Consider the following 22,447-nt stretch of genomic DNA (forward strand, 5'->3'; position numbering starts at 1 on the left):
TGTGGGATGTAACATCCCAGAGGGAATATGAACCAATGTTCCTCGAGCTTACACTGGGGATCGTTAAGGCAATGTAGGAGGCTGAAAGCAGAGGGGTTAGACTGGAAGTGAGATAGAGAATTGAAGTGACAGGAGACTAAAGCCCAGGGTCTCACTTGCAGGCTGAGTGGAGGTGCTCTGATCTCATGAATCTAAGTGTGACCATCTGTAAGATATACAGAATGATGAAATGTTCTCTGTTAATTTCAGGTTACTTGACTGGCAAACCAGTTTTGGCTGCCCTCGCAAGCAGCAAGACCTTGCAAAGAGCTCCCTTAAGAACATGGCGACCAGGTGACATATTTTCTTTCGGCAATTAGAAATAAAAAGCTCCTTCTATCCTCTCATTTGGGGAGAGAGCAAGAAAACTAGTGGGTCACACATTGCCCTGCAATGGTTCATTCTGTTGTTTATTTCTGTCCATTGATGGGCACACGTCATGTCCATTGAAATAGCACAATAGCACGTCATGCCCATTGACGGGCACACGTCACGTCCATTGATGGGCACACGTCATGTCCATGGAAATAGCACAAGCACAATTACATGTAAGAAGATAAAATGAAGAAAAACTGGAAATGATTCAAATTACCATAGAACCATCGAACAATATAGCACAATACAGGCCCTTCGGCCCACCATGTTGTGCCGACCTTTAAACCTTACCTAAGACTATCTAACCCCTTCCTCCCACATTTCCCCTTTTTAAATTCCTCCATATGCTTATCTAACAATCTGTTGAACTTGACCAACGTATCTGCCTCCACCACCACCCCAGGCAGCGCATTCCATGCACCAACCACTCTCTGGGTGAAAAATCTCCCTCTGACATCTCCCTTGAACTTCCCACCCATTACTTTAAAGCCATGCCCTCTTGTATTGAGCATTGGTGCCCTGGGAAGGAGGTGCTGGCTGTCTACTCTATCTATTCCTCTAAATATTCTGTATACCTCTATCATGTCTCCCCTCATCTTCCTTCTCTCCAAAGAGTAAAGCCCCAACTCCCTTAGTCTCTCCGCATAATCCATACTCTCCAATCCAGGCAGCATCCTGGTAAATCTCCTCTGCACCCTTTCCAATGCCTCCACATCCTTCCTATAATGAGGCGACCAGAACTGGACACAGTACTCTAAGTGTGGTCTAACCAGAGTTTTGTAGAGCTGCATCATTACCTCGCAGCTCTTAAACTCGATCCCACGACTTATGAAAGCTAACAACCCATAAACTTTCTTAACTACCCTATCCGCCTGTGAGGCAACTTTCAGGTCCCTCTGCTCCCCCACACTCCCCAGAATCCTGCCATTAACCTTGTACTCTGCCTTGGAGTTTGTCACAAGATCACAAGACAAGGGAGCAGAAGTAGGTCATTCGGCCCATCGAGTCTGCTCCAAAGAAAAGGGGAAAAGAAAGAAAAAGAAATGAGAAATGGGGGGGGGGGAAAAAAACTATTCTAACCCCAATTTCCAGCCTTATCCCCATATACCTTGATACCTTGATTAATTAGATATCTATCTATCTCCTCCTTAAATGCCTCCAATGATCGGGCCTCCAGAGCTGTACGTGGCAAGGAATTCCATAAATTCACTACCCTCTGGCTAAAGAAATTTCTCCTCATCTCTGTTTTAAACATGTACCCTCTAATTCTTAGATTGTGCCCTCTGGTCCTGGACTCACCCACCAAGGGAAACAGCTTGGCCACATCTACTCTGTCCAGTCCTTGCAACATTTTAAGTGTTTATATGAGGTCCCCTCTCATTCTTCTGTACTCCTGTGAGTACAGTCCAAGAGCCGACAAATGCTCATTGTATGTAAGCCCTTTCATTCTGGGAATCATCCTTGCAAATCTCCTCTGAACCCTCTCCAACATCAGCACATCCTTCCTAAGATATGGGGCCCAAAACTGTACACATTATTCCAAATGAGGCCTCACTTGGGCCCCGTAGAGCCTCATCAACACTTCCTTACTTTTATACACTATACCTCTCGAAATGAATGCCAACATAGCATTCGCTTTCTTTATCACCGATCCGACCTGGTGGTTAACCTTTAGGGTATCCTGCACGAGTACCCCCAAGTCCCTTTGCACTTCTGTACTTTGAATTTTTTCCCCATCTAGATAATAATCTGCCCGTTTATTTCTTTTTCCAAAGTGTACAACATTGAATCTCATCTGCCATTTCCTTGCCCATTCTCCTAAGCTATCTAAGTCTCTCTGCAACCTTCCTGTCTCCTCAATACTCCCTACTCCTCCACCTACCTTGGTGTCATCTGCAAACTTAGCCACAAAACCATTTACTCCATCGTCCAAATTGTTAATGTACAAAGTAAAAAGAAGCGGCCCCAACACCGACCCTGCGGAACACCACTAGTAACCGGTAGCCAACCAGAACAGGATCCTTTATTCCCACCCTTTGCTTTCTGCCTACCAGCCAATGCTCCACCCATTCTGTTATCCTACCTGTAATTCCATGACCTCTCATTAATCAGCCTCTTGTGCGGCACCTTGTCGAAGGCCTTTTGAAAGTCCAAATACACAACATCTACCGCCTCTCCCTTATCCACCCTACCTGACATTTCTTCAAAAAACTCCAATAGGTTGGTCAGACAGGATCTTCCCTTCACGAAATCGTGTTGGCTTGGACATATCTTGCCTTGCACCTCCAGGTATTCCATAACCTCATCCTTGAGGATCGATTCCAATAACTTTCCCACCACTGATGTCAGACTAATAGGTCTGTAATTTCCTTTATGCTGCCTCCCACCTTTCTTATACAACGGAACTACATTTGCGACCCTCCAGTCCTCCGGAACCATGCCGGAGTCTATCGATTCCTGGAAAATTATCACCAATGCCTCCGCAATTTCTAAAGTCACCTCCTTCAGAACCCGGGGATGCACCTCATCCGGTCCGGGAGACTTATCAGTCTTTAGTCCATTTAGTTTTCTTAGCACCTTCTCTCTAGTAATCTTAACTGAACTCAGTTCCATTCCTTGAGACCCCTGACTATCCGGTATATTGCTGATGTCCTCCACATTGAAGACCGATGCAAAATACTCATTTAGTTTCTCTGCCATCTCTTTATCATCCATTATAATCTCTCTCGCACCGTTATGGATTGGTCCTACATCAACCCGTGTCTCTCTCTATTACTCCTTATATATTTTAAAAAAACTCTTAGTATCCTTTTGAATGTTATCTGCCAACTTCCTTTCATAATTCATCTTTTCTTTCCTAATAACCTTGCTAGTTTCTTTCTGCAGGTTTTTAAAAGTTTCCCAGTCTTCTGTTTTCCCACTAATTTTTGCTTCCTTGTATGCCCTCCCTTTTGCTTTTATTTTAGCCTTCACCTCTCTCGTTATCCACAGTTGTACCTTTTTTCCATTCAAAACCTTTTTTCTTGGAATATATCTATCCTGCATTTTCCTTATTTCTTGTAGAAATTCCATCCATTTCTGCTCTGCCGTCCCTCCAGCTAGCTTACTCTTCCAATCAGTTTGGGCCAGCTCCTCTCTCATGCCACTGTAATTTCCTTTGTTCCACTAAAATATCGATACACCAGTTATCAGCTTCTCCTTCCCAAATTGGAAACTGAACTCAATCATATTGTGATCGCTAGTTCCTAATGGTTCCTTTACCTTTACTTCCTTAATCACCTCCGGTTCGTTACACAGCACCCAATCCAAAACAGCTGATCCCCTGGTGGGCTCATCAAGTTGCTCCAAAAAACCGTCCCGTAGATATTCCACAAACTCACTCTCCTGAGATCTACTACCTTGCTGGATTTCCCAGTCCATCTTCATGTTAAAATCCCCCATAATTATCTTAACGTTGTCATCTGGCACGCTTTTCTATTTCAAACTGCAACTTATAGTCCACTTCCTGACTGCTATTAGGGGGCCTATATATAACTGCTACTATTGTCCTTTTACCCTTGCTATTTCTTAGCTCCACCTATAAGGAATTCCACCTCTTCTGACCCAATGTCCTTCCTTTCTATTGATTTATATCACTACTAACCATCAGGGCCACACCACTCCCTCTGCCTACCCGCCTATCCTTCCTGTACACTGTGTACCTTGGACATTCAGTTCCCAATCACGTCCGTCATAATCACTCGGTGATTGCCACAATGCCGTGTTTATTAATCTGTAGTTGTGCCACTAGGTCATCTACTTTATTCCTAATGCTACGTGCATTTAAATATAGTACATTTAGTCCAGTATGTGCTACTGATTTTGTTGTACTTCTTTTGTACAGCAAATTATCCTGACTTTTCACCTGCCTGTCCTTCTTACCATCCTCACTACACACTATCACGGACTTGTTTTATATACCCCATCTCTATCCTAACATCCTGTATCCTAACATCTGGTTTGTTGTACTTCTATTGTTCAGCAAATTATCCTGACTTTTCACCTGCCTGTCCTTCTTGCCATCCTCACTGCACACTGTCTTGGACTTGTCTCTATAAAACTTCTCCTTTACCCTAACAGCTTGTATCCTAACATCCTGGTTTCCGTCCCCCTGCCAGATTAGTTTAAACCCCAACAGCTAAATTAAACATTCCCGCCAGGATATGGACCCTTTGGAGTTAGGTGTAACCCATCCTTAGTGAATAGGTCATGCCCCCCCCACCCCAAAAAAGGTCCCAATGATCCAGAAATCTGAAGACCTGCACCATTCACTCAGCCATAAATTCACCTGTCAGATCTTTCTAGTTTTACTACCGTTGGCACGTGGCAACAGGTAGTAATCCTGAAATTACCACGCTAGAGGCCTACTTCTCAACTTTCTTCCTAGTATTCCTCCTTCAGGACCTCTTCTCTTTTTCTACTATGTCATGGTACCTACACGTGCCAAGACTTCTGGTGATCACCCTCTCCCCTCAGAATATTCTGGACCCGGTCCGTGACATCCTGTACCCTGGCACCAGGGAGGCAACACACCATCCGGGATTCATTGTCGGTTTCGCAGAATCTGTTATCCGTTCCCCTCATTATAGAATCCCCAATAACCACTGAGTTTCTCCTTCCCCGCTGGACCACAGTACCAGGCACGGTGCCATGGTGCCAAGGTCCCGGTTGCTGTGGTCTTCCTCTGTCAGGTCATCCTCTCCAACGGAATCTAAAATGAGATACCGATTTTCGAGGGGGACTGCACAGAGGTACTCTCTACAAACTCTTTATCCCTCCTGTCTATTTCCTGCTCGCTCTCCCTAATCAGCCGAAGGTCATCGAGCAGCTGCTCCAGACTCTCAACATGTTCCCTGAGGAGCTGCATCTCAGTGCACTTTGTGCAGATGTAGTTATCGGGGAGGCTGGTAGTCACCAGGGTCCCCACGTCTGGCACTCCAAACATAAGACCAACTCCAGATGCATACTGCTATAGCACTGTCCAATACTATACTACTGAGCTAAATAAACTAATAACTTACCCCCTCTCTATATAAATCACCTCTTACCTGTCTCGCCGAAGCCCGTTGAACCAAAGCCAAAACACTCTGCTCCCTCTCACTCAGCTGCCGCTGGATATGGCAGTCTTCCTTTTAAATCGCCCGTGTGCTTCCGAGTGACGTCACGTGCCTGCAGTCACTCGCCGCTATCCTGAACGCTAGAAAGAAAAAACAAAAATCGCTCCTTGTTAGTTTCCAGCACTCTCTGCTCTCTCGCCACTGGAAAAAAAGCCGAAGGTACTGCTCTGACTTTTAAATCGCCTGCACGCTTCCGAGTGACGTCACGTGCCTGCGCAGTCACTCGTTGCTTATCCCGAATGCTAGAAAGAAAAAAAACGTACCACCTCACACTTCTCTGGATTGAACTCCATCTGCACTTTTCAGCCCAGCTCTGCATCCTATCAATGTCCTCGTAAGCTTTGACAGCCCTCCACACTATCCACAAACACCACTGACCTTCGTGTCATCTGCAAACTTGCTAACCCACCTTCATTGTCTATTGACCTTTCCTGACATTCTTAAATATTTGTGGACATATATTTCAAGTTCTCTTTCTTCTCACACGCTACGTATCCAATTTATTTGCCAAAACACTCCCACAATTGAATGAAAAGTTATTGAAAAGGGATCTAATCATGTGAAAGTATTGAATAAATGGACTCCAAATATCTTCAAATTAAGCGAAGGATCAACAGTACCACTCCTAATTTTTTCCAAGTTTAAACATGACATAGTTGAGAGAACCATTGAAAGTAGTAGGGGGTATTGGATCCTTCCATTTAAGCAAAATGGATCGTTTGGCCATTATGTAACAAAGGCAATCATAGGTTAGCGGAAGCAGATAAATGGCAGACTCTATCCTTGGTAATCCAAAAATTGCAGTGATAGGGTGAGGTCGTAAATCAATATTCAATACACTGAAATAATGTTAAAAATATTTTTCCAAAAGAGGATAGAACCAAAACATATGTGTCAGAGAAGCCACATTCGATTACATCTGTCACATATAGAATTATATGGTGATAAAAACAGGCTAGCTTATCCTTTGACATATGGGTCTGTGAATACCTTAAACTGTATCAAGAGTGTCTGGCAAACATTGAAGATGCATTAACTAAATGAAGAATTTCTTCCATGTCTCTGTAGGTAAAGATGTTCTGGAGTTCGCTTTCCCATTCATTCTTGATTTGTCCAGTGATCTGGACGTATTTCATAATTAAATCATAGATTAACCTGCCATTTATTTGTTAAATTCTTTTGTGTCTTTGCACATTTCCTAGATCATGGTACTCAGACTGGATTCAGCTGTGGCCAAAACCAGTGTTTGTAATGGTACACTCCAAATTTACTGATACCAGGGGGACTCCACTGTAAACTTCTAGTATGTAAAACACATACTGCTACTGTTTTCTATTACTTGGCTAACTTCTATCCAAGCTGTTGCATCATGGCTCTGTACAGCAATTCCAATGCAGGGAACACAAGAGGTTGCAGACAGTAGTGGACACAGCCTGGTCCATCACAGACACAGTCCCCCCCCCCCCCCCCCCCCCCCCCCCCCCCCCCCCCCCCCCCCCCCCCCCCCCCCCCCCCCCCCCCCCCCCCCCCCCCCCCCCCCCCCCCCCCCCCCCCCCCCCCCATTGACGGCATCGACACGAGGCGCTGCCTCAGAAAGGCAGCATCTATCATCAAGGATCCCCACCATCTGGGTCATGCCCTCTTCCCGCTGCTACCGTCAGGCAGGAGATACAGAATCCTGAAGTCCTACACCACCAGGTTCAGGAACAGCTACTTTCCTACAACCATCAGGTTCTTGAACCGACTTGCACAACCCTAACCCTATCTCAGCAATGAAACACTATGGACCACCTCTGGCACTACCATAGGCTTGTCTCTGATTGTGTCTTTTTTTTGTATTAATGTCTTGTTTTTGCAGTTTTTTTTCTCTCTCTTCATTGTCTTGTATAATTTATGGCACGGTAGTGTAGCGGTTAGCGTAATGCTATTACAGTGCCTGCGACCCGGGTTCAATTCCAGCTGTTGTCTGTAAGGAGTTTGTACGTTCTCTCCATGCCTGCGTGGGTTTCCTCTGGGTGCTCCAGTTTCTTCCCACATTCTAAAGAGGTACAGGCTAGGAAGTTGTGGGCATGCTATGTTGGCGCTGGAAGCGTGGCGACACCTGTGGGCTGCCCCCAGAACACCCTACGCAAAGATGCATTTCACTGTGTGTTTTGATGTACATGTGACTAGTAAAGATATCTTAATTTATGTTCTGTGTTGTCCAATGTGCCTGTGATGCTGCTGCTAGCAAGTCTTTCCATTATACCCGTACCTCACTGTACTCGTGCAGAGGACAGTAAACTTGACTTGTATTCCATGATCATCAGTCTTGATGATGAGCCTGTCATGTGGAACCTTGATCAGATCCCTACGTGAAATCCACACCCATAACATCAACCATATTTTTGTCATCAATCCTCTCTGTCATTTCATCAAAAAAACACTCTCTTCAATTAGTTAAGTTGTTACTAGAAGACTTTTACACTGTTTTATTAGTTTTATCACTGTTTGAGCACTATGATTTGAAGAGTCCTGATTGTCAGGCTCAGTTAGAGAATCTGCTGACCCTGTTAGTGTAGCGTCAGCAGGGACTGACTCCATTTCACTCAAATGCTGAGAGCATTGATTTAAATTGGAGTCTGAGGTGGGTTGATGCAAAATCCATGTTTTTGGATGAGCAAAATGTCAGTAACATTTTAATAAAAAATCTGCTTTTGTAAAATATATTTTTATTCCATTTTGTTTTGCAGTTGGAAATGGGTTGTGCTCATCAGCTGAAACAACATCAGTATTGTTTGGAGAGGATTCGACCTCTGGCTGCTTGTTGCGCCTCAGCATTGATGATTTTGAAAACTGTACTGCTCTTGGGTGTGTAAGCAAATGTTAGGTATTCAGGATTATTAGGTGAAAATGTCAAATACCAAAATAATCTCTAGACTGCCTCTCTGCAATAACTGTCTCCCTGCACTTCTCTTTTGCTGTTGTTTCTAACGAAAAAAAGACACGCCTACATCTGACTTAAACCTGTCCAAGTGATAAAAGCAGTTGCTTCTCACAGTGAAAATGGAACAGTCAAGGTGGGCTGAAAAATGGTAGCACAGTTATCTCAGTAATTCAAAGATGGCAGCTGGGAGTAAGGTACACTTTTTAGTCTGAGGATGTACTTGGTCTAGAATGGCTTGCATTGATACCTGGGGGAAAGCAACCTGTTGACCTTTCACAGGATTAAAAAAGAATGTTTAAATCTTGCAATAAGGTAGTTACATTTCTGTAACTCTCTACAATCTTGGGACATCCCAAAATGCTTCATAATCAGTAAAGTATTTTGAAGTTTTGTCCCCATGGTAATGAGGTGAAGTGAAATGAAAAGCAATCCGAATGAACTATGTTGAGTGTTTGAAACCAACTGCAGCTGAAAATATAAGTAAGATCTGTAAAATTTAAACCAACTCTGGCTATTTTTAACAGTACTCTTCCTATTAGTTGAAATTCTGAATTGTGTGCTGGAGAAGCTGGGTGGTTCTCCTTGGAGCAGTGAACATTAAGTGAAGGTTTAATGGAGTTGTTCAGAATCATGGATGGCCTTGTCTGAGTAAATAGGGAGAAACTGTTTCTTGTAGCAGAAGGATTAGTAACCAGAGACCTGGACTTGTGGTAGCTTACGAAAGAAGAGGAGACGATGAGATTGTGGAAAGCACTATACTGTAACTTTCAAAAGGGAGTTTGAGTATTCAAAGGGGAAGTGTTTGCTGGACGATGGGGAAGAACGAGAGAGTGGGACCATTGCCCTGTTCTTTCACAGAGAAGGGAGATGGCCCAAGTGGCTGTCTCCTACGTTACACAATTCTGTCATTGTGTGGAGCTCTGCATTGATTGACGATTAACAACCTGTCTTTATTCACAGTTACTTACAGTTTTCTCCTTTCCACTATTCTCTCCTTGTTTTTTTATTTCTGCTGGGTCCTGATCCTGATCATAGAGAAATGCACCACAGTACTGTCATTATCTAATAAATGAGAAAACGGTTAAAGTTTCAAACATATAAATTTTTATAAATGACTTGGATGAGGATGTGGAAGTTTGCTGATGATACAAAGGTTGGTGGTGTTGTGGACGGTGTAGAAGGTTGCTGTAGATTACAACAGGACATTGATAGAATGCAGAGCTGGGCTGAGAAGTGGCAAATGGAGTTCAACCCTGCTAAGTATGAAGTGATACACTTCGGGAGATTGAATTTGAAGGCAGAGTACAAGGTTAAAGGCAGGACCCTTAGCAGTGTGGAGGAACAAGATCCCTCTATCTTGGGGTCCATGTCCATAGATCCCTCAAGGTTGCTGCGCAGGTCAGTAGGGTTGTTATGAAGGCATATGGTGTGTTGGCCTTCATTAGTTGGGGTATTGAGTTCAAGAGCCACAAGGTGATGTTGCAGCTCTATAGAACTCTGGTTAGACCACACTTGGGGTATTGTGTTCAGTTCTGGTTGCCTCATTATAGGAAGGATGTGGAAGTTTTAGAGGGTGCAGAGGAGATTTACTAGGATGTTGCCTGGATTGGAGAGCATGTCTTATGAGGATAGGTTGAGTGAGCTAGGGCTTTTCTCTTTGGAGAGAAAGACGGTGAGAGGTGACTTGATAGAGGTGTACAGGATGATAAGAGGCATAAATCGAGTGGACAGCCAGAGACTTTTTCCCAGGGCAACAATGGCTAACACGAGGGGCCATAATTTTAAGGTGATTGGAGGAAGGTACAAGGAGGATGTCAGGGGTAAGTTTTTTTTTACACAGAGAGTGGTGGGTGTGTAGAACGCACTGCCAGCAGAGGTTGTGGGGGCAGATACATTAGGGACATTTAAGAGACTCTTAGATAGACACATGAATGATAGTGAAATTGGAGGGTTATGTGGGAGGGAAGGGTTAGATAGATCTTAGAGCAGGATAAAATATCGGCACCACATTGTGGGCCGAAGGGCCTGTACTGTGCTGTAATGTACTATGTTATACGTAGTAAGCATGGATCTGTTTCAGAATGTTCTGCTCCATACAGAATTATAACCCACACATTTCAGAGGCTGCCCTGTATTTCTGGTGTCTTCTGTTGATTGTTGCAAACAGGACGCATCTTCAGTATGTTGTTTTGTTTTACTTCCTTTCTTTGAGCTCAGTCTCTGGCCTCTTCCCAAATGGAAGCTCCCTAATGAATTAATCTGGTGAGTGTGAATGACAGTTGAGGCTTGCTTTGCTGTAACAGTTATTTCATTATCATATTTAAATTGAAATATATTTACACAAGGACTGAAACAACTGTTTCAATGTCAAGTTGTTACTGAAGCCCAAGTTTGCTCTTCTCTGTACACTGGGTTTGTGTACACTGGGGAAACTGGGACTGGCTTAGATGGGAATCTTGGTCAGCATGGATCAGTTGGGCCGATAGGCCTGTTTCTGTGCTGTATGACTCTGTGACTGGGATCAGTGGGCATCTGTACATCTGAGACCAGTGCCGCCCAGCTGAGTGCTGCAGTCCCACTGTTAGGCATCAGCACAATAGCAATGCTTCGATTCTAATGCTCACCTAATTCCCTTCTGGTGTTTGACAGGTTGACTGTTTATGAAAACCTTCTGAATCTTGTGCCAGCGAATTATGTAGCAAGGAGGGGAAACTCCAACCTTACTGACCTATCAGAATGGGTGCCGTTATTTAAAGGTAAGCCTTTACTTTTAGCTGACATGAAGCAGTTCCCACATTTACTTGCCGGATAGCTTTGTATTATTCTGTGTAGATTGTGGAATAAAAGCTTATTTAATTACCCTCCACACACCTTGAGCAATTTATTACTGCAGAGTGGTGTTGAGGGCTGATTGGATCAGCTAGGATTGAATGGTGAAGCTGACCTTTGCTGTTTCCTGTGTTCCCATTTTATGGTGTGTGTTCTCATAGTATCCCAAAGTGATTCATAGTCAGTGGATTTCTTTAAGAATGCAGTCACTTTGATGTAAGCACACACAGCTGCCTTGTTTCCACACCAATGCTCCACAGTGAAATGAAGGAACTGTTCATCTACCAGGTACTGTTGGTATATGGCTGTTCTTTCATTCCGGTCTGGTGTATGGCATATTCCAACATCCCTACATTGCTTCAGATTTCCATTTGATGTATCTGTTGAATGATTCGGTGCTCTGTGATTACACCCATAAGCTATTGGTTGGTGTTACTTCCTGTCTGCCTGATGAGATTTGCGGCGCAGGTTTAGTAACTCTTACGTTGTGAACAGCTTTGATAGTACAGCACTCTCCCAGAACTGTACCTGGAAGTTATTTTTCTCCCCAAAGAGCCATTCACCAGTCCACTACATCGTACAGAATGTATCTGGGGCCCCTTATGGCAGCCTGCTGGCCTTTGGCAGGTTTGCTCTGCCTTTCTGCAGTTGAGACAGGCAAGCTTTAATAATGGAGATGGACAAGATGTTCAGAAATGACTGCTGCAGTTCTTCATTTGTTGTGATAGTTGAAATGGTGAATTCAACTACCACAGCCGATCAACCAGTCCCTATGGTGCTTACATTATAGAATCCAGTAGATTGACCATCAGTGGTGGAAGGTGTTTCTGTTCTGGTATACTTTTAATCTTCAAAGCAAAATATTGTTAGTTCAAACTCAAGGATTCAGGAACAGCTTCTTCCCCTCGACCATTAGATTTCTGAATGATCTATGAATACTACCTCGTATTTTTTTTTGCAGCATTTATTTATTTTTGTAATTTATGGATTTTTATGTCTTGCCCTGTACTGCTGCAGCAAAACAACACATTTCACAACATATGTTAGTGATACTAAACCTGATTCTGATGAAAACATATTCTGACCTGACATTTCAATTCAGGACAAAGAACGTCCATGGTTTTCAATGATGAGTTAAACAAAGGCTCCAGTTCTCTTTTCAAATGGAGAAACAATTTCTTGGTTTTATCTGGAAAAACAGACTGAGTGCCTTGGCCTTCATTTTGCACAACCCAGTTCCACCAAAAACAGATTACTTTGTTGTTCTCTCATTTCATGTCCGAGAGATCACTGCATTGTTTGCCTATAGAACAGTACTTGCACTGCAAAAGCAAATTATGCCACTTAGCACTTAGAAATACCTTGTGCACATGATCAAGTGCTGTCTAAGTTCAAGTTCCTATAGTCTCTAGTTTTGTTCAAGGATGTGAGTGAGAGCCTGTGGTTTTCAAATTGGTCAAAAACCTATTTAATATAGATTATGTTTTAAATACAGCTTCATTTAATGGCTCATTTGAAGATGAATTTTATGGATTCTGCGCTGAGGTTCCTGCCGCTATGAACATGCAGTTTCTCACAGCCATTGTTGGCGCAGTTGAAGGAGTTCCTCAACAAGTGATACTTGGAGCTTCACTCAAGTAAGATGATGGCATTACAATTGTATCAGCTGGCTGACTTCTTCCAAACTTCGGGCTTAAATCCTAATATTTAATCTGCAATATAAATCAGGCTACTAGAACATAGAAAAACTACAGCACAATTCAGGCCCTTCAGCCCACAAAGCTGTGCCAAACATGTCCCTACCCTAGAAATTACTAGGCTTACCTAGTATTTCTGATTCTCATTTCTCTCATTCCTACTCATTTCTGATTAGTTATGGATCAATTAATATAGGGGACTTCCCAATTACAAAGGGATTGTTTTCCTTGTGGCTGTGGGACAAATGGTATGAGAAAAGAGTTACCTGAATTAGAGATTCTCTGAAGCAGAAATGGCAATCTGTTAGTGTTTGTGAATCCTACATGAACTATCCATTTAAATTACATTATGATTGGGAAAAACTCCTCTGGAAATAGGTTTCTATCTCTGTCCCTTTCTGCTTGCAGCTCAGATTTCAGTCTGTAGTAGAACACAGAACAGTACAGTCCTCCAGTCAGATTCATACCGCTCCACCACTACCTTCTGTCTTCTATGGCTAAGCCAATTTTGAATTCAGTCTACCAAGTCTCCACAGATCCCATACATCTCAATCTTCTGGATCAGCCTTCCATGTGGGACCTTGTCAAATGCCTTATTAAAATCCATGCAGACAACATCCACTGCCCTACCTTCATCTTTGTCATCTCCCCAAAAAAAACTCCAGTATATAAGACATACCTCCCCTGCACAAAGCCATGCTGATTACCTCTAACAATCCCAAACCAATCTTTCTGGTGTTTCACTCTGTTGTCACTTAGTAGTATCTTAGTCCTCCTGCCTGCTTTGGACACTCGCATTCTTCTCCTTTTGCCTCGCTGTAATTCAAAGATTTGTTTTCTTTGGTTCAATGAGTAAAAAAAATTTAAAAAGCACATGATTGTGGCCCTGAGTACAAGCTCCCTCACTGTGGAGTGAACTGTGCCATTTCTACAGAAAAATAAGCAATTGCACTCACAACACAGTCCAATTATTCCCAAACATCAGGTCTTTCCCAAACCCAGCATGTTTTCCTTTGCGTATGTATCTGATTTCTTTTAGACTTTGCTTCCCTGCCTTTTCAAACTGGCATTTAAATCATTACAAAGTGCTGCATAAGAAACGTATTTCCTCAGGTTCGTTCCATCTCTTATTGGATCAATGGTTTTCCTTTTCAGGTTTTATACAGTGAACTGGCAAATGTCTTGTGGAGGAGGAAATACTGCTGCCTGTAGGAACAGTTCCCTTCATCAGTCCTTCTCGATCAGCACATCTGTGCAGTTTATCCAAATGCCAGCACAGCCAGAGCCAATGCTGTCCAGGTAGAAGAAACTTTCATTGATTTATCACCTTGTGCTGTCTACTAAAAGCACTTCGTTATTTTTTTCTTATTTCATTATTTGTCTTCCTCTCTCGCACTCTTTGTGTCTGTGTCTCTTGTTCTCACCCTCTCTGTCTGTTTGTCCCTTTTGCTCTTGCCTCTCCCTGGGACATGGGAGAAAACCCGAGCCCCTGGGGTTGGGGGATGGTGGTGAGAATGGGTAGGGGGAACTGGTGTGATCACAGGCAGAACGTACAAATTCCACACAGACAGGGTTGCTGGAGCTGTGAGGTAGCAGCTCGTACCTGTGCCTGTCTAATTGTTGCTTGTGTATTCAACCTGGTATAGTAGAAGATCTCCGATCCAAATTCTTTGCGACAAGTTGTTATCCAGCAAGTGTTGATAAAATGAAACTCTCTCCCACAGGGAATGGTTGAGGTGAAGAGCAGAGATGGATTTAAGGAGAAGATGGAGAAACAGGAGGGAGAGAGCAACAGAAGGGTTTGGTAGAGAGGGGAATGTTAAAGAATGGGAGGAGGTACATGTGGAACAGAAACTGTGTCCCAGGGAGATTGAGCCGGATGGTCCGCTTTTTTTGTGAATTTTATTGTGTAAATAATAACATTAACAGAAGACAAAAAACTTGCCTTGTGCATCTCCTTTAAACTATCCGTCTCTCACCTTAAACCTATGTCCTCCAGTATTTGACATTTCCACCCTAGGAAAAAGACCCTAACTGTCTATGCCTTTCCTAATTTTGTAAACTTCAATCAGGTCTCCCCTCAGCCTTCAACGCTCCAGAGAAAACAATCCAAGTTTGTCTCTTGTTATGATCACTGCCTCCTAAGGGTTCCTTTACCTTGAACTCCCTCATCAAATCTGGTTCATTGACAACACCAAATTCAGAATTGCCTTTTCTCCAGTGGGCTCATCCAGAAGCTGCTCTAAAAAAGCCATCTCATAGGCATTCTGCAAATTCCTTCTCTTGGAATCTAGTACCAACCTGTTTTTCCCAATCAACCTGCATATTGAAATCCCCCATGACCACTGTAACGTTGCCCCTTTTACATTGCTTTTCTATCTCCTGTTGTAATTTGTACCCCACATCCTGGCTACTATTCAGAGGCCTGTATACCATTCCCATCAGGATCTTTTTACCCTTGTGGTTTCTTAACTCTACCCACAAGGATTCTTCATCTTCTGATCCCATGTCGCTTCTTTTTAGGGATTTGATTTCATTTTTTACCAACAGAGCCACCCCACCCCCTCTGCCCACCTGCCTGTCTTTTCGATAGGATGCGTATCCTTGGACGTTTAGCTCCCAGCTCTGATCTTCTTTCAACCATGACTCTGTGATGCCCACAACATCATATCTGCCAATTTCTAACTGTGCTATGAGCTCATCAACCTTGTTTTGTATACTGCATGCATTCAAATATAAACCTTGAGTCCCGTATTCACCACCCTCTTCAAGTTTGTCTCCATGTTGCCTAAAGTTAAATTCTTATCCTTTTCTAAACTTTCTGTCTTATTCTTTATTCTGGAGAATTCAGTAACCTCTCCTGCACTCCCCTTCCCTTTTACTTTATCCATACTCTTCCAATCTGTTGAACCCATCCCCATACTATTTAGTTTAAAGCCCTATCCACAGCCCTAGTTATGCGATTCGCCTGGACCCTGGTCCCAGTGTGGTTCAGGTGGAGCCCGTCCCATCGGAACAGCTCCTTTATTCCCCAATACTGGTGCCAATGTCCCACGAATTCAAACCCACTTCTCCCACACCAATCTTTGAACCACACATTTAACTCTCTGATCCTATTTACCCTGTGCCAATATGCACGTGGCTCAGGTAGCAATTGAGAGATTACTACCTTTTTGATTCTGCTTTTTAATTTAGTCCCTAGCTGCTCAAATTTCCTCAGCAGAACTGTGATGTGTTGAGCTGTATCCACAACTCTTTATGGTTTCTTGCAGTCCTGGGCAGAGCAGTTGCCTTAACAAGCCGTGATGCATCCAGATAGGATGCTTTCTATGGTGCATCAATAAAAGCTGGTGGGTGTCAAAGGGGAACGCCAAATTTCTTTTGCTTCCTGAGGAATTAGAGGTGCTGGTGAGCTTTCTTGGCAGTGGTGTCTACATGGTTGGACCAGGACAGGCTGTTGGTGATGTTCACTCCTAGGAACTTGAAACTCTCAACCTCTTGACCTCAGCGCGGTTGATGTAGACGGGTGCATGTGCATCACCCACCACCCCCCACCCTTCCTGAAGTCAAGAGTAATTTTTTATACCTACTCTCTGTTAAGCCAGCCATCTTCTATCCTTGCCTGTACCTTACTTTTTATTTTCCACAATAACCTTTGATGCAGCATCTTATAAAATGCCTTCTGGAAATCTTGGTGCATCCACTGGTTCCCTTTATCCACTGCACATGTTAGTTCTTTAAAGAACCCCAATAATGCAACAGCTTCAAGGATTGGGACAATTCTGTTTTGTCCCTGTGTGTGAAGTGAACAAGTGTCTTGTTTACAGCTTTCACACTGTGATTGAAAGTCACTGAAGTAATTTTGTTGTGCAGCTTACAGATTAACTACACTGAATATGACTGTGCTCGAAATGATGTTTGCTGGCCTGATCTTGCCTACCCATTGACAAGGCGTTATACAGGTAAGGAAGATGTATTGACCTTGAAACATTTCATTGACATAATTTTCATGGCTTTTGAAACAGCACTGATCTATCTCATCTTCTGGAGTTAAGAAGCCTTGTATTTACATTAGCACTTCCCACAGCTGCAGGGCTCATTTGTAAATTGCATTACAGCCAATTATACATCGATGTAATGCAGGAAATAAGTTTCAGTCTCTCACAACCCCATGTGGTGGCTGTGGAAGCTTTCACATCAGATTGAATCTGTGATTATCATCTCAACTGAGAGATGGCAAAGGCATCTTGATTTGGACGTAAACCCAGGAGTTTGTAAAGACCAAAGATACTGTAGAAGCTGGAATCTGGAATAAAACACAGAACACTGGAAGAACTCAGTGGGTCGATCAGCATCTGTGGAAGCAGAAGATGCAAGTTGATGTTTTGGGTCAAGACCGTGTGTCAGGACTGAGGGGGAATCTGTCGGAATGTCCTAGGAATGACGCCACCTTTTAATGGCCTGCAGCAAAATGCGATCCAATAACATCGCATTACTTTCTGGCTATTCTTTTATGTTCAGTAACATGAATGTGAGACAAGCAAGGAATCAGGAATTTGGCATCCAATATTTCTTTATATTTGTTTGCAAAGAAAATAATTCTTTTTTTCTATGTTCTAAATAGGAAAAGTTGCTCCTCTACAAAAAAAGAGATTTAAATGTCTAACAAAACTTGTGTTTGTCTAGGTGAAACATATTCTCAATCCATCGCCCAGGGAATGTTGCTGGTCTTCATCTTCTTGGTGACTGCACTGTTGGGAAGTCCCTGGAACAAAATACTTAAGGTTTGGAATGACGCCACCTTCTAATAGCCTGCAGCAAATGTGATCCATTACTGTCTGGCTATTCTTTCGTGCTCAGTAACATGATGCAAGGCAAGCAAGGGACCAGGAATTCAGCATCCATTCAGAATCCATCTCTTCCTCGCCTTCACTGCATCTTCCTCTGTTTCTTCCATGATCCACAACTTTTTATTTCTGTTGTTCCACAAAGTAATCCATCCTTTGGTGAAAAAATATTTGGTGCAAGTCTTCAATTTACAGAATTGTTGCTGTTTTACATTTTGCTGCAAATGAAGAATTCATGCACTTTAATAGACACCAGACATTGTGTACTTGAAGCTGCAAACCATCCCCTTGTATTGTTCTAAATATTTCAGTGATTTTAATATAAAGCTGACTTTGTAAATATTTTTTAATGTATTTTTATAGTGTTGTTTAAATCCTGATATGTTAATACAGATTTTTGAATAAATGCTATTTTGTATGTAATTTTAGGCAGTGCATGGCCATTTTGGGTTCTAAGCACAAACATTGCTTCTCTAGCATAATAGATTTGGAACTTTTCTTGGCAAACCAAAACAAAAATCAGACTGACCCACAGCTGGAGAGCTCACAGCAGATTGAAGGCTGGTCTCCTTTGAATGCCCAGTGAATTAAAATTGTGTTTCTACTTGTTTACACGTCTTATGAGGATGGGTTGAGTGAGCTAGGGCTTTTCTCTTTGGAGAGAAGGAGGGTGAGAGGTGACTTGATAGAGGTGTATAAGATGATAAGAGGCATAGATCGAGTGGACAGTCAGAGACTTTCTCCCAGGGTGAAAATTGCTAACATGAGGGGGCATAATTTTAAGGTGATTGGAGGAAGATACAAGGGGGATGTCAGAGGTAAGATTTTTACACAGAGAGTGGTGGGTGTGTGGAACGCACTGCCTGCAGAAGTTGTGGGGGCAGATACATTAGGGACACTTAAGAGTCTTTTAGTTATACCCATGAATGATAGAGAAATAGACGGCTCCGTGGGAGGGAAGGGTTAGATAGATCTTAGAGCAGGATAAAATGTCGGCACAACATTGCGGGCCGAAGGGCCTGTACTGTGCTGTAGTGTTCTGTTCTGTACTTCATGAAAGGGAGTGACATGATAGTGGCCGTGTGCACATTTCTGAAGTTTTACTTGTTTTATTTTGTTGTACCCGTAAAAGAGGAAAAATATAACTTCCTCCTTCGAAGCACCTGCTTTTCCTTCTCTCAACTGGCTTTAAAGCTGATTCCCTTTCCCCTCCCCTTTCTCCTCTGCTCTTTTGTGCATAGTCAGCACAAATGTCAAGCCATCCCTTCACAGCAATAACCTGCACTTAATGTGCCAAAGCATCCCAGCCAACATGACAGGAATGTGTAATGATACCAACCTGCACAAGATGTCAGGACAGAGACCAACAGGCCCGCTGGTGGAAGAAATCTGAAGGAGAAAAGGAGGCAGAGATATTTAAGGATGGAACTCCACACCTGAGTGCCTCGGTGACGGGACCTCCGCGCCCGACCGAGGGCCTTGGCAGACGGGACTCTGCGCTCCGACTGAGAGCCTCGATAACTGAAGGCATGGCTGCCCAATGGCAGAGGGGAGAAGATTGGTAAAATGGCCAGAATTAAATGTGCAGAAAAACTTGAGAGGATTGTATATCGGGGATAGGTTTGAAAACTAGGGTGGAGTAAGGTCACATGTTTACCATCAATTACCAGTGATTTGGATGAGGGGACCAAGTGTAATATATTTAAGATTTCTGATGATGTAGCTAGGTGGCAGTGTGGGCTGTGGGAAGGTTGTAGAGAGCTTCATGGGATAGAAGCCAGTTACATTTTCTCCACCGTATATTTATCATTTCCCTCTCGAAGGCCACAGGCTGTACCTGAACATTACATAACAGGCAGTGTGTTCCCAACTCCCACACCATACTGCAACAAATAAGATTTTCCTTGTGTCACTCTCCATTCTCTTCCCATTTATTTCCTCCCGACACTGGTTGTCTTCAACCCCTCTGTCAAAAGGAACTTCCTCCTCCTGTCCATTTAGAACAGAATCCTTTATTATACATTGTCTCTTTTTTTTTCCTGTCAAGATGCATCATCTCACACTTCTGCATTAAATATCTGCCACGTGCTGCCCATTCCACCAGAATATTTATATCCTGCAACAATCACATCAGTATCCTCTCCACAGTTCACAATATTGCTAGTTTAATCATCTGGAAATTTAAAAATAGTCTTGAACCTCCAAGTCTTTGTCAGTAATCCAGATTTTAAAAAAAAAGCAATGGCCCTAACACTCATCCCTGGGATACTAAAATTATTCACCTTCCTTCGGTCTGAGAAACAATCATTCATCAAAACAAGGGGCGGCATGGTAGTGTAGCCGTTAGTGTAACGCTATTACAGCACACCCGTTCAGGATTCAATTCTCACTGCAGTCAGTAGTTCGTACGTTTTTCCATGACTGTGTGGGTTTCCTCCAGGTGCTTCAGTTTTCCTCCCACATTCCAAAGACGTACAGGTTAGTAGGTTAACATGAGTGTAATTGGGTGGTGCGGGCTGGTTGGGCTAGAAGAGCCTGTTACCGTGCTGTATAAATAAAGTTCTAAAAAAAGTTTTACTCAGCCAACCTCACATCTATGCTGTGTCTGTGCCTTTTATACCATCTGCTTTTTTGAAAAGCCTTTTATGTGGCATCTTATCAGAAACCTGGAAGTTCAGGTACACTGCATCAACTTCACTACCCTTATTAACTCTATCCATTACCTCATCAGAAAATGAAAAAAGCTCCTTTAATAAGGTGAAACATCCAGAAGCACGCACTGACTCAGCAGAAACTGACACTTTGCCATTGGGACAAGCGGACAGAATCATAGAAGCAAACAGCACAGAAACAGGTTCCTTTGGCCCACCTGGTCTGTGCTGACCATGATGCCATTTACACTAATCTGATTTGCCCATGTTAGGGCTGTATCTCTCTGTCCTACCCAAGTAGCTGTCTAAATGCCTATTAAATGTTGTACTAGTTTCTGCCTCTACCATCTCCTCTGACTATCCAAAATGAGCTACTAATGCCCCTCTCTGTGAAAAACTTGCCCCTCAGATCCCTTTAAAATTCTCCCCTGTTACCTTAAATGTGTGTCCTCTGGTTCTAGGCTCCCCTTGGGGTAAAAAAGATTCTATCTATCCTATCTATGACGCTCATAATTTTGTAAATCTTGATAAAGTCACTCCTCAGCCTCCTATATTCCAGGGAGAATGAACCCAGCCTATCTGATCTCTCCTCCTAACTACAGCCCTCCATGCCAGGCAACATCCTGGTGAATTTCTATTGCTACCAGAATATCTCTTGCTGGCAACCAGAGCTGTACAGGATACTTCAGGTGCAGTCGAACCAATGTTTTGTACAGCTGCAACATGACAACCCAACTTTTACAGTCAGTGATTTAGCCTATGAAGATAACTGTGCCAAATGCCTCCTTCAGTACCCTATCCACCTGTGTCACCACTTTCAGGGAGCTATGGACTTGCCCCCTAATGTCCCTCTGTACATCAACACTCCTAAGGTCCCCACCATTTACTCTACATGTTTTTACCAGAATTTGACCTTGCAAAATGCATTACCTCACACTTGTTTGAATTAAATTCCATCTGCCACCGCTCCACCCAACTCTCCATCTGATCTATGTCCCACAGTTAAACAAACTGCACTATCTGCAGGAGCCTTCTGCACTGCACTTTCTCTGTAGCTGCAACACTATTCATCATTAAGGACCCTCAACATCCAGGACATGCCCTCTTCTTGTTACTACCATTGGGGAGGTGGTACAGGAGCCTGAAGACCCACACTCAATGATTTAGGAACAGCTTCTTCACCTCCACCATCAGATTTCTGAACAGTTCATGAACCCATGAAGTCAAGTCAAGTTACTTTATTGTCATTCACCCATATGCTATAAAACACATGGAGGAATGAAATGTTGTTTCCCCCAGACTCTCACAACAGAGGACATACATAAAAAGACATACAATGAACGCAGACAAAAAATTGTGCATGTACAAATAGTGCAAAAAATGGTATATACAGAATACAAATTTAGTGCAGTTAGTGCAAAGCCGAGTTGGACGAAGAAAATACAGAACTCAGTGTGTTACACTAATTGTATAAACATGTTCAGCAGCAGCCAAAGTTCTTAAACGCTGTTGTGCAAACCAGGGCTTTTGGCTGGGCATTTGTCTAAAACTGTCCCCAGGGTATTCAGGAGCCCGACAGCCTGGGGGAAAATATTGTTGTACAGTCTAGTAGTTCTGGCCCGGATGCTCCGGTACCGCTTGCCAGGTGGCAGTGAGACAAATAGGTCGCATTATTAGAACAAATAGAACACGACTTTGTTATTCCTTTACTTTGCACTATTTAGTTATTTTGTAATTTTTATCTTTGCACTGTAGAGCTGCTGCAAAACAACAAATTTCATGACATAGCAGTCGGCGATAATAAACTGATTCTGATACTCCTCATTCTGTTTCTCTTTCTACTACCTCGATGTCCTTATGTATGGCATGATCTGACTGCACAGCACGCAAAACAAAGCTTTTCGCTGTGTCTCGGTACATGCGACAA

At 43.0% G+C, this 22,447-nt stretch overlaps 1 protein-coding gene across 2 annotated transcripts in view; it reads left to right on the plus strand.

The window, feature by feature from the left end:
- tctn2 (tectonic family member 2) overlaps nt 1-18,292 on the plus strand; it is a 45,439-nt gene extending 27,147 nt beyond the window's left edge. For both annotated transcript variants that reach the window (XM_052032286.1, XM_052032287.1), the window contains exons 12-18: nt 250-333; nt 8,303-8,420; nt 11,146-11,252; nt 12,821-12,962; nt 14,178-14,321; nt 16,896-16,984; nt 17,709-18,292. In XM_052032286.1, the coding sequence (XP_051888246.1) occupies nt 250-333; nt 8,303-8,420; nt 11,146-11,252; nt 12,821-12,962; nt 14,178-14,321; nt 16,896-16,984; nt 17,709-17,830 (806 nt within the window). In that variant the 3' untranslated portion in view covers nt 17,831-18,292. The remainder of the gene's footprint in view (nt 1-249; nt 334-8,302; nt 8,421-11,145; nt 11,253-12,820; nt 12,963-14,177; nt 14,322-16,895; nt 16,985-17,708) is intronic.
- The last annotated feature ends 4,155 nt before the right edge of the window (nt 18,293-22,447 follow it).

This window comes from Pristis pectinata, chromosome 17 (assembly GCF_009764475.1).
Source record: "Pristis pectinata isolate sPriPec2 chromosome 17, sPriPec2.1.pri, whole genome shotgun sequence".
Taxonomy (NCBI): Eukaryota; Metazoa; Chordata; class Chondrichthyes; order Rhinopristiformes; family Pristidae; genus Pristis; species Pristis pectinata.